Source organism: Drosophila serrata, unplaced genomic scaffold, assembly GCF_035046125.1.
Source record: "Drosophila serrata isolate PLE 108 unplaced genomic scaffold, ASM3504612v1 contig_382, whole genome shotgun sequence".
Lineage (NCBI taxonomy): Eukaryota > Metazoa > Arthropoda > Insecta > Diptera > Drosophilidae > Drosophila > Drosophila serrata.
This window is the reverse complement of record NW_028257280.1, coordinates 718,555-729,961: the sequence shown is the minus strand read 5'-3', so window position 1 is coordinate 729,961 and position 11,407 is coordinate 718,555. Positions and strand designations below refer to the sequence as shown.

Below are 11,407 nucleotides of genomic sequence, written 5' to 3'. Positions count from 1 at the left end.
TTAAACATTGTTTTAAACTCTCTCTTTAAATGAATGCATGCCCTAATCTTTATCTTTCGTAAGCTTAAACCTTATCAAATATCGTTTTCAATTATTTAATTAAATTAACAAAATTAGGTATTTAAAAAAAACCTACCAGTTCAACATCTGGTCACACTGAACCGCAACTCTGGAATTCCGGCGTTTAGCTTGCGTCGGCACACGGTCACACTGGCTGACTTGCGAGAAAATTATTTATATTTCTCTTCCTCGCATGCAAAAATTGAACAAAACAAACACGGGTTAAAGTGCTATTGGTAAAATAAGGTAGAAAACGAAAACGGAACGGCGAGTGCGCGCAGACGGCAAAACGCGCGAAGGCCGCCTCCCCCGCAAACCCCGCTCTTGATAAAAGTTGATGCTGCAGCACCAGTGCAGCAGCGGCCATCAACAAAAAAGAAAACCGAAAACGCGAGCGAAACGAAACACATTTTCGCACCCCAGCGTCCGGGTCCGTGCAGCGCGCAGCATATAAAGATTTAAACACAACAATTATCAATTGCAGCGTGCAATTAAAGGCAAAAACGCAGTGAATTGCTGCCGCGGCGGTGCGAAGAGGACATAAAATTGCTGGCAAGAAGAAGAGGTCGCGAGTGTGTGCGAGTGCGAAAGAGCGTTAGCAAGCGGAGCCCAATCTCCGAGGATAAATCGGTCGATCGGAGTGCGAAATAGTTATAAACAAAATCCCTGGTTCCCCCCTCCCGCCCGCTTCCCCACTGTTTGTTGCAAGCCAGCGGCGGCAGGTGCTTGGCGCTTTTAAAGCGAGACAACACGACGCTGCAGCAGAACCAGCAGCGCTGAGTTGCCTGCGTAGAGTTGCCAACCCAAAAAAAGAACCGGGGTTGCCGTTCATTGCGCCGAAAGTGTTTACTACCTGCGGCGGCGGCGGCCGCTCAAGAAACTCGAATTTTTGTCCCGATCCTGGCCAAGAGATGATTTGGTGAGTGATGACTACTGAACCCGGCGAGCGGAAGTTTCATTAGGCGCCCTCTCTCCACCACCCGCAGGCTTTTAACCCCCTGGCGGACGCAGGCCGCGCCAAGTGGATAACCGGCAAATAGTCCCAGATACCGACAAGTTACGCTCGGATTGGCTTCCTGAGGAGAAGCCCGACGAGGAGGAGCCGCATTAAGTGACGTCTGCTACAGCTCTCTCCAAACCCACTCCACCCCCCATTCACCAGCGTCGAGATCTCCAGCGCGGGATTGGCGACGCCGCTCAGAACCGAATTTCTTGCCACCCCGTAGTTGAAGAAAAGCTGCCACCATTCGGAAGAAAAATACCTCGAATATGACCCATAATCTCGGTATGGCGCCATATCGTTTGCCGGGTCCAGCGGGAGGACTATGTCCGCCCGACTTCAAGCCGCCGCCACCGTCGGACATCATCTCGGCGCCGAGCAATCCGAAGAAGCGGCGGAAAACATCCAGTGCCGCCAATTCGGCAGCAGCGGCAGCGGCTGCGGCGGCCGCTGCAGCAGCTGCTGCCAACTCCATGCAGCAGCAGCAGGCGCCGCCGACGCCGCAGGACCTGCTTCCGCCGCCACCAATGGGCGGCTTTGGCGACACCATTATTGCCTCGAATCCGTTCGACGACAGCCCCCAGGTCTCGGCGATGTCCAGCTCAGCGGCCGCCGCGATGGCGGCGATGAACCAGATGGGCGGCGGTCCGGGTGGCGGGCCGGGAGGCCACTTTGGTGGCCATCAGCACTGGGAGGATCGCATGGGAATGGGCGGCGGACCGCCTCCACCACAGCACATGCACCCGCATATGCATCCGCATCATCCTGGCGGACCAATGGGTCATCCGCATGGACCGCATCCGCACATGGGCGGCCCGCCGCCGATGAGAGGCATGAGTCCCATGCATCCGCATCAAATGGGACCCGGACCTGGTGTGGGCCTGCCGCCGCACATGAACCACGGAAGACCAGGCGGTCCAGGAGGACCCGGTGGCCCTGTGTCAATGGGCAGTCCCATGGGCGGCATGGCTGGCATGGGTGGCATGAGCCCCATGGGCGGAATGGGTGGCCCCAGCATATCACCCCATCACATGGGTATGGGCGGCCTGTCGCCTATGGGCGGTGGCCCCAACGGCCCAAATCCGCGGACCATGCAGGGCTCCCCAATGGGTGGTGGCCCAGGACAAAATTCGCCGATGAACTCACTTCCTATGGGCTCGCCCATGGGTAATCCGATTGGCAGCCCGCTGGGACCACCATCGGGCCCGGGACCCGGAGGTCCTGGTCCTGGTGGAAATCCAGGTGTTCAGCAGCAACAACAACAACCTCCGCAGCCACCGATGAACAATGGACAGATGGGTCCGCCCCCATTACACAGTCCGCTGGGCAATGGACCCACAGGGCATGGCGGACATATGCCCGGCGGACCTGGACCGGGTCCTGGACCTGGGCCCGGCGGCCTTGTGGGACCTGGTGGCATCTCTCCCGCGCACAGCAACAACCCGGGCGGTCCAGGGAACAACATGCTCGGCGGCAACGGAAATCCTGGAGGTGGCGTCGGTGGCAACAACAACAACAACGGAAGCAATACAAACAACGGCAGCATTAACAATCAAAATCCTCACCTCTCGCCGGCAGCCGGTCGGCTGGGCGGCGTTCCCACGTCGCTGCAGTCGAACGGACCCTCTGCCACCTCGGTGGCCACCTCTGTGCCCTCGCCAGCCCCGGGAGCCACGCCCTCGCTCACGCCCACATCGACGGCGACATCGTCGATGTCGTCCACGTCAGTGCCTACATCCTCGCCAGCGCCGCCCGCCATGTCACCGCACCACTCGCTAAATAGCGCCGGACCGAGTCCGGGAATGCCCAATGCCGGACCCAGTCCGTTGCAGTCGCCCGCCGGTCCCAATGGTCCCGGTTCCGGTCCCAACAACAACAATAGCAATAACAACAACAATGGGCCCATGATGGGTCAGCAGATGAACCCGAACGCAGTTCCTATGCAGCAGCAGCACATGGGCGGACCACCGGGCCATGGACCCGGTCCTGGTCACGGTCACGGTGTCCCCGGCCCCGGCATGGGCATGAATCAGATGCTGCCGCCGCAGCAGCCTTCCCATCTCGGTCCCCCGCACCCGCAGCTGATGAACCACCCGCACCAACACCCGCATCCGCATCCCCACCACCATCCCGGCGGCCCGCCACCGCCGCACATGATGGGAGGCCCTGGTGGGATGCACGGCGGTCCCGGAGGCATGCCGCCTCACATGAGCGGCGGCCCAAATCCGCATATGATGGGAGGACCGCACGGAAATGCCGGCCCGCATATGGGACACGGTCACATGGGCGGCGTGCCGGGACCAGGACCCGGGCCCGGTGGCATGAACGGACCCCCACACCCTCACATGCAGCCCCACCACGGACATCCGCACCAGCATCCACATCACCACAATCCGATGGGTGGCCCTGGGCCGAATATGTTTGGCGGCGGCGGAGGACCCATGGGACCTGGCGGTCCAATGGGCAACATGGGACCGATGGGCGGCGGCGGACCGATGGGCGTCGGTGGTCCAATGGGCGTAGGCCCCAAACCGATGACAATGGGCGGCGGAAAGATGTATCCGCCTGGCCAGCCGATGGTTTTCAATCCGCAGAATCCAAACGCGCCTCCCATCTATCCGTGTGGCATGTGCCACAAGGAGGTGAACGACAACGACGAAGCCGTGTTCTGTGAATCCGGTTGTAACTTCTTCTTTCACAGGTAGGTTCTTGGACCCCGAGCCAAATTGAATTAGCTTACTCATGTTGAACTTTCGTTGCTTTGCAGAACCTGCGTGGGCCTCACCGAGGCCGCCTTCCAAATGCTCAACAAGGAGGTGTTTGCCGAGTGGTGCTGCGACAAGTGTGTGTCTTCCAAGCATATACCCATGGTCAAGTTCAAGTGTTGAAGCGGCTGGGAAGCGGCGTAACTCATGATATATCAATAAGCCCCAAGCACACCAGCTAGCACTCACTCACTGTATAAAAATTATCCAAGCATTAACTCGTATCTTAATTGGTAAGACTCTTCAGCTGCTCAATAGTCATGATCCCCTCCTGCCCCTAAAAGATCAAGATCAAGATCTGATCCCTGTAACCTGTAAGTGCCGGAGCAGTGTTGTGACTTTCAGCTCCGGGCTCCAAGGCTCACTCGCGACATCCTCCTGAAACCGAAACAGAAATGGAAACAGAAACAAACAAAAATAAGAAAAAGTAAACTTTAACGAAAAAAGTATAAACGAAATATGTTAATTGTAATATAATTGTAATATGTGTGTATGTGTCTGCATGTTTGGTATCACAGAAAATCGAGTAATGACAGAAGGCTAAGCAACAATATCTAGTTTGTATAATAAAGAGAAATTCAATGAAATTACGGAGAGCGAACCGGAAGGGATTATCCATTCGAATAGGGAAACCTGGAAACCAAGAACTCGTAATTAAATAAACAACAAACAAATCAAGCATCAAACATATTATCTGAATAAAATCTCAGTAGACCATAACATTGTAAGCGATATCGCAATCGGATAGGAAAAGGACGATTTGAGATAAAAAAAAGTAGAAAGTAAAATGAAGGAAGCACTTGTTGCTGATTTCCGGATAGCTCTCGGCTTATATCCTTTCTTTGTGTGTTCTACGAACATTTTGCGATTGTTTCGTTTTACTATTGTCTCTTGGTCCACTGGGATATTTAACAACACAATAAGAACAACACACATTTTTGAGAATGAGAATGGATATGATGTGAAAATTAGTAACGAAATGAAATTATCAATTGTGAAATGTCTGCGTGTGAGAGACGAGAGTGAGAATGAGTGTTATTATATTTGTTATTACTACCAATCTTATTTTTTACATTTTAAATTTCTAAATACTGCGAAAGTGGCGTGAATTGAACGATACATTTTTACATACAAAAATATTCAATATATAGCCAGGAAATTAAGTAAAATGAACGAAGGAATCGATTGCGAACAAAAAACAAAAGAAAGCTTAAGAAATTATAACTTCATGTGCGAGAAAAAGAGGATCTAGAGGAAAAATTTGTAATTTAAGACGAAGAAGTATGTTTGAATAAAACAACAGAAAAACAAACGATTTAAAAACAAAACAAATTTGTAAAAATAGGAAAAACAAAAAGTACTCTAGGTTTAACTGCAACTTTAAGTTATTTATAATTAAATAAAATACGACATAAAAATATATAAAGGGTGAGTTAACGGATTAATCAAATTGGGAAAATTTAAGAGCTTTTTTAAAGAAATGGTTCTTTTGAAGTTCGTATGAAAAGAAGAAATTCAAGCCTAAACAAGTCTTTGCTGTTTTTGAAAATTAAGATACTAACGAGTATATCTTTCTATTCTCTATTCATTGGATGCATATTAAGGGATGGCAAAAAACTTTCTTGAAGTTTACCCAATAACTATATGAATATATCAACTCTGATTGACAAAAGCAAAGTAAAGAATGGACCTGTTCTTTGATTGACTATAAATAATAGCTTTTTCCTGGTCATATTTCTCGAAATCAGATTGACCACAAATAAATACGGTTTTTTAAGCTCGGGTTTGCATTGCATATACACATGTATTTATTTATAATTTTCTTTGTTTTTATACTTAAGCTAAATGCACAGGCTAATTGTGGGGCATAAAGAAATGCAATACATTTTAATGGATGCATTGCCGTAGAAGCCACATAAAACAGTTTGGAAAAGGGCGGGCGTAGTAACAATGCCGAGGATAATTGTGGATAAGGTTATAAAATTATTACAGAGACAGAATTCACTTAAAGGTACAAATTATATTCTTTTGATTAAGTGTAGGGCTCTTCTGTTTCAATGCTTTAATCGTTTTAATTTTAGATTATATTGACGGCACGCAGGAACCAGACGAGTTTCCTGCATGGAGCGCTGTCTTATCCGATGGCTGCCGTTATGAGCTCCGCTATTTCCAGATCTGTGCTGCGCACGTTCAGGTTCAGCGTAACACCCTCGGATAATGCCAGTTTGGCTCGGACCAGAATCTCGGCGCCACCTCTGAACGTACCTATGAATAGAGAAGAATCCCTCATTAAAATCCAAATTTAGAGCAAGGTTTTTAATGAAGTCTACCTGAGCAGAGCAGCGTATGTAGATGCGTTCCCTCAGGTACATTTTCCGAGAGATTTGCTGCTCCGAGGCCCAGTATTTTCACGATCGTATTGACAGCATCCTGCAAGGTGGTGACCGCCGATAGCACAAAGGTATCCTCGGCTTGCAGCCATTCTGAAAGATTCAAATAAATTTTACGATTTACTTCATGTATTGGGTGCACTCACCTTCGCTGTCGGCCGCATCCCAGGCAACCTGGAAGTTGTTCTTCTTCGTTTTCTGTATCTGATCAGCCACCGAGATCTCTAGGTCCTCCAGCATGTATTCGTCGTCATAGCCCTCCTCCGAATCGGGCTCCCCAGTGTTAGGATCACAGTCCTTAACAACAAATCTCAAAGTGGCACCGAAAGTGGCTGTACGTATGAGAATATAATACAAGTGATAAAAAAAGAAATATTTAATTATTTTTGTGATCTAAAGTTGCTAGATAAAAACATTAATGTATTCTATATGTTGTTGAGTCGACTTACCAATGGAACTGGCTGCATCGGGCGGGAACTCCACGATGACGAATGTGGTCTGCAGCTCATTGTACGGCAACTTGGGACACGGAATTACTGCCCTGGCTGTGAATCCGTCGGGCAGCGTTAGTTCGACCCGCACATTCTCCAGAAACTGGTCGGACAAGGTGTTGAGGCAATCAAACTGGAAGACCACATGCTGGCAAAAGATGTGCTTGATGCACTGCACCGTGTACTCTGTCTCGCTTTCCGTGAGCTGAATGGGAGCGGTGCTACGATGGATGGGCCCAAGGACCTGGATGCCCGGCAACTGGGCCAGTCGGGCAGCACTCTCCTCCTCGCGCGTGATCTTTGGCGGCCGGGGAGCGCTGCTGGTGACCAGCATGACATCGTTATTTACCTCTGCCTTGACGATTGCCGCCTTGGGCACTATGGAAATATCGAAGCGAGTATCCAGGTCACCATTGAGATGATCCACTAGCGATTTCTCGAGCAGAGCCAGAGAGCAGTTCTCCCGCTCGATGATGTAGTTTTTGTAGAGGTCCGCCCTCTCCGAGTTCAAGATGCTCAGGTAGTAGGTGGCTCTGTCCCGCACCTCGTCATCCGGATCCATCTGACAGCGGCCGAGCAGGACCAGAATATTGCTCAGCAGGGCCGGACATGAGGCTCCGAACTGGGCCAAAGCCGTCACGGCAGCAGCTCTTACAATTGGACTCTCCAAGATCACGCGATTGTAAATGAACCGTATGTACTTCGAGGGCGTGGCCGCGAAGGGTCCCTCCTTGCCCAGCAAGTGGAGAATCCTCACCGCCAGCGACACGTGTTCGCAGTCCTCGATAAACTCGCAGAGATGTGACAGCCCGGACTCCTTGGCGTCTGCGTTCTCTTCAATAATAGTGATAATCGTGTCCACAATGGAGGTCTTGTACTCCAAACCGCCCTCCTCGCGTAGCATGCCGCTAAGGAAGTTCATAAGCACTGTATGCTTTCGCGGATACTTGGAGCAGAGGGCGCAAATCGCTTGGACGACCACAACCTTGAACTCATCGGAGATCTCAGCCACAAACGTAGAGATCTGCTTCATGAGACGTTCAACCGATGACTCGGCGCCGGTCTTTAGGAGCGTGGTAATGGCCAGCGTGGCAACCGATCGATTGGAATCGGTGATCAGACCCTCCAGGTCTAGGTTGCAGGTAGTCACTGCCGCCGGATGTGTCATGGCCACCTTGTTGAGCGTGCGCACAGCCGCAAAACGGAGAGTGGCTTTCGGTGAGCTACAGAAGAGCTGAAGGATGGAGAATGCCGGCGTGAGCATTCGGGGATTAGTGTTCTTCAAGTTGACGATAGCATGTGCTGCTTCATAGATGACCATTTCACTTTTGTGCCGCAGACAGCTCTCAATAAAGGTGAAGAGAGGCGAATCCGATAGCTCCTCAGAGGGAATGTCCTCCTCTTCGATAAGCTTGCAGGCGATGCGTATCTACGGAGAAAATATTCTTTAATTACTAGGGACGAAGATTCTTTTGATGCTCTAAAAGCAACTCACCAGCATGCAGACGGCGTAGGGACTCTTCATCGAACCCCGGGTCAGCTTGTTGACCAGCTTGGACACTGCCAGACGGTCCGACTTGCGGATGTGGTAGAGCAGCCCCAAGGCATGATACTGCACCATAATGTTATCGCTATTCATGGCCTCCTGGGCCTCGTTGGCCCACCGCTTTACCACTTCGCCGGAGGTGCTGGCCAGGCGCAAGGAGCTAACCAGAGCGGCACACGACACGGCAGCATTCTTGTCCACGATGCACTGCTTCATGTATCGCTCCACGGCCTGCAGCATAGTGTTGTCCGTGATGCTGCACAGGGCACGAATTGCGGCTGCCCGATACAGATCTTCCTTGCCTGTCATATCCTTCGTTAGCGAGCTGGTAACAATGATCACGTCCTCGGCAATGGAGCTCAGCTCCTTAATGCCCAGATAGACCATGCGGCGCAGTACCACGTCCTTGGACTGGAAGAGCTTCGTCATGGCGAAGAAGCAGTCGGTAGCTTCGCGGGCGACCAGCTGCTCACCCTGGTTGATCAGATATAGGATCTTGGTGAGGATGTGGATGCACTTGCGGGCGTTGACCGGCGTCTCGTTGAAGGTGCGCGTCTCCTGCAGCACCGACGTCTTCTCCAGGTTCTGGTAGGCATTGACTGGTCCTGTTTTCGTTGAAGTTCCAAAGCCGCCGCCGCGATGTTTGTGCGTGGTGAAGGAAAAATAATTCATTTTCTCGATCAGGTTTTATTTAATTTTCTTTTGGGGACAACTCGATACTTTTATTTTCTCTCTGTGTGAGTGGGGGGTGTGTGTGTGTGCTTGACTTAGTGTGTAAGTGTGAGAGTGTGATGTCTCTGCCAGCGGAGCACCTTCCAGCGCGCTGGAGTTTTTCGCAGATTGGACTCCTCTGGCGTGGGATTAGTAAGTCTCGGGCGTTAGGGAGCGCTACTCACCGTCCTCCTCCTCATCTTTGTCGCGGCGGAAGGAACCCATTTTCGGCAAATTCACGAGAAATTGATAAAACAAACGAAATGGTTTTCTGCTTACACGTCACTCAGCGGGGCCAGTTGGTTCATTTATGAACCAGTTGGCGATTGCCGACAAGATTCTGGTTCCACTTGCGGCACGAAGCGTGTCAATCGATAACTTTTAGGGCGGTTTCAATGCCGGCTTCAACTTGTTTTAAAATCTTTCATTTAGGTTTAATTTATAGAAATATATCTATTATCTACTATTACAATAATACACATTTTGCATTATCTTGACATGAACGATACTTAAATAATCATAAAACTGTCTTATATTTTAATAAAAAACGAAAGCGGCTTTAAAACTTCTTCGTTGTTGTCATTTGAATGTTTTTATCGCGTTGAAATTAAAAATGTTCTTTAATATCTTTTATTTGTTCTTTAAATATATGTAAATAAAGAAGCATTTAATTATTCGTCCCATATAACTTAAATAACATTTATTTAAGTGAAAATCGGAGTGTCAAGTCACTCTGAATAAGAATCAACAAGTATCCAATGACGGCTGAAAAAACTGTATTAACCAAGGATGTATTTAGCTCTAAGAGACCCAGAGGCATCAATTTGTAGTCAATCGTGGAGACCTGTAGCCAGAAGGCATTAACGACTTGTTTAAATCGGATATCCGCGTGCTGCAGATCAAAGCGTTGCAAGAGATCTCCGGTTCTCCTGGTCTAAGGAGTGTAAAGGGGAATATGAATTAAATATGAATGGAACTGAACATTTTTAATTATAAACCCACCTCCTGCAACATTTGATTGCTTATTCTGGCAACCATGAAAATTTCCATGAAGGGAACTGTTAAAAACACCAACTGATCAATGGCCAGAAAGAGATCGAAGGACTCCTCGTTAATATAGTAATCAGCAATGGTCAGATACTGATTGTACAAGCCCAGCGTAATACCAATTAGGTTCATTGACAACATGGACAGGATCATAGACCAGTCTGTGAACCGCAAATATTCCTTGGAGTACCAGGCAGTCAGGCCATATTTCTTCGCCAGTTCATCCAATTCATCGGCCAAGTCGCAGAAGCGACGCATTCGATAATAGGGTTTCTGAAGATTCATTTGGCCAGGAGTTTGCAGCATATTGGCCTCCTTGACTATGCTGAGTAACTTTTTATTAATCGCTGCCACTATTGAGTTGGCTATTACCAGACCTCCAAAGAAGCAGTTGTTTATCTGATTGGAAACTATCAGTGGCAGCATCGTCCTGATATTTGCAAAACTGGTCCAACTAAGGTCCGGTTGGGCCCGTCTTTGGTAGAGAATCATGGTTATATACTCGACCAGCGGACAAACGAGAATTTTGAGGACAGCGTAGATAAAGGCCCTCCACACTAACATCATGGGAATGTCAAAGGAATTAAGGACCTCAAAAAGAGGTACACTATTTTGGAATTGTAAAACTGGCTTTATTATCGGCCACTGGGTGATGAAGTTTATGAGGCAAACGGCGACATTCATGTAGCAATACGTTTCTATAGTATGGCGTAGGCTTATATATCCCTCCGACACTTCCTTATAGATGTGCCAAATATAAAACAATAAAAATATCGAGGCCACTGCGAAACAGTAAGCCGCAATCACTTTAGAAAATACAAACTTTCTACGTTTTAGAGAAAAGAGTCCGGGATAAAATCCATAAAGGGTATTGACCATTATGGTTATACTAAGGCACACAAATACCAACTGGCTGTGGTGCTTCCACCGCCGGAATTGTCGGGGGAGGAACCGAAGCCATAAGGTCCTTATACGACGTGTTTGCTTGCGCACGAATCTCATGGTACTGATTTCGGCAGCCTTTGCTGCCTTTCCAGGGCAAATTGCCGATTAATTACTTACTCTTATCAAAGATTAAATTATATAATTGGTAAGAGCTATATGAGTGGGGTGAATTGGTTTTTTAATATAAGGGTATTTTAATTTCTATAGAGTCTTTAAATTTGTTTCTCTCTTAGTTTTACCAGAATCTGAAAAATAAGTTATCTAAGTCATACTTAAGCAATTTCTTTGTAAGCAGGCAAATTTAATATAATAATTGTGTCATGATCAAAGATATTTCCAGATATCCGGTTAGCAATCCCCTGATAACTAGGTATGTTTTCAAGACCATTCATCTACAATATCTGCATTTAAGTAGTCTTCTTAAATCACCTGTTTAATTTTCAAAAATTCCC

At 48.5% G+C, this 11,407-nt stretch overlaps 3 protein-coding genes and 1 long non-coding RNA gene across 5 annotated transcripts in view; 2 read left to right on the top strand and 2 right to left on the bottom strand.

Annotated features, from left to right (window-relative positions):
• Positions 1-4,805, top strand: part of LOC147642537 (uncharacterized) — a 216,145-nt gene extending 211,340 nt beyond the window's left edge. Inside the window, exon 2 of the long non-coding RNA XR_015273266.1 lies at positions 4,602-4,805. This is a non-coding gene — a long non-coding RNA (uncharacterized LOC147642537). The remainder of the gene's footprint in view (positions 1-4,601) is intronic.
• Positions 172-5,251, top strand: pygo (pygopus family PHD finger). The gene is made up of 3 exons (XM_020955934.2): positions 172-979; positions 1,047-3,761; positions 3,828-5,251. The coding sequence occupies exons 2-3, from the start codon at positions 1,330-1,332 to the stop codon at positions 3,946-3,948; spliced, it is 2,553 nt and encodes an 850-aa protein (XP_020811593.1). The 5' UTR covers positions 172-979; positions 1,047-1,329; the 3' UTR covers positions 3,949-5,251.
• Positions 5,252-5,825: 574 nt separating this feature from the next.
• On the bottom strand, positions 5,826-9,315 carry gammaCOP (coat protein (coatomer) gamma). Of its 2 annotated transcripts, XM_020956057.2 has the most exons (6): positions 9,149-9,315; positions 8,202-8,857; positions 6,665-8,135; positions 6,362-6,547; positions 6,156-6,308; positions 5,826-6,090 (listed from the first exon to the last, which is right to left on the bottom strand). In XM_020956057.2, the coding sequence occupies exons 1-6, from the start codon at positions 9,186-9,188 to the stop codon at positions 5,960-5,962; spliced, it is 2,637 nt and encodes an 878-aa protein (XP_020811716.2). In that variant the 5' UTR covers positions 9,189-9,315; the 3' UTR covers positions 5,826-5,959. The 2 variants fall into 2 exon arrangements, with proteins under 2 accessions (XP_020811716.2, XP_020811715.2); XM_020956056.2 differs by lacking the exon at positions 9,149-9,315 and having other exon boundaries at positions 8,202-9,049.
• A 60-nt stretch (positions 9,316-9,375) lies between these two features.
• On the bottom strand, positions 9,376-11,012 carry Gr97a (Gustatory receptor 97a). Its single transcript, XM_020956266.2, has 2 exons — positions 9,966-11,012; positions 9,376-9,897 (listed from the first exon to the last, which is right to left on the bottom strand). Exons 1-2 carry the CDS (start codon positions 11,010-11,012, stop codon positions 9,664-9,666), a joined length of 1,281 nt encoding a protein of 426 aa, XP_020811925.2. The 3' UTR covers positions 9,376-9,663.
• Positions 11,013-11,407: the final 395 nt, after the last annotated feature.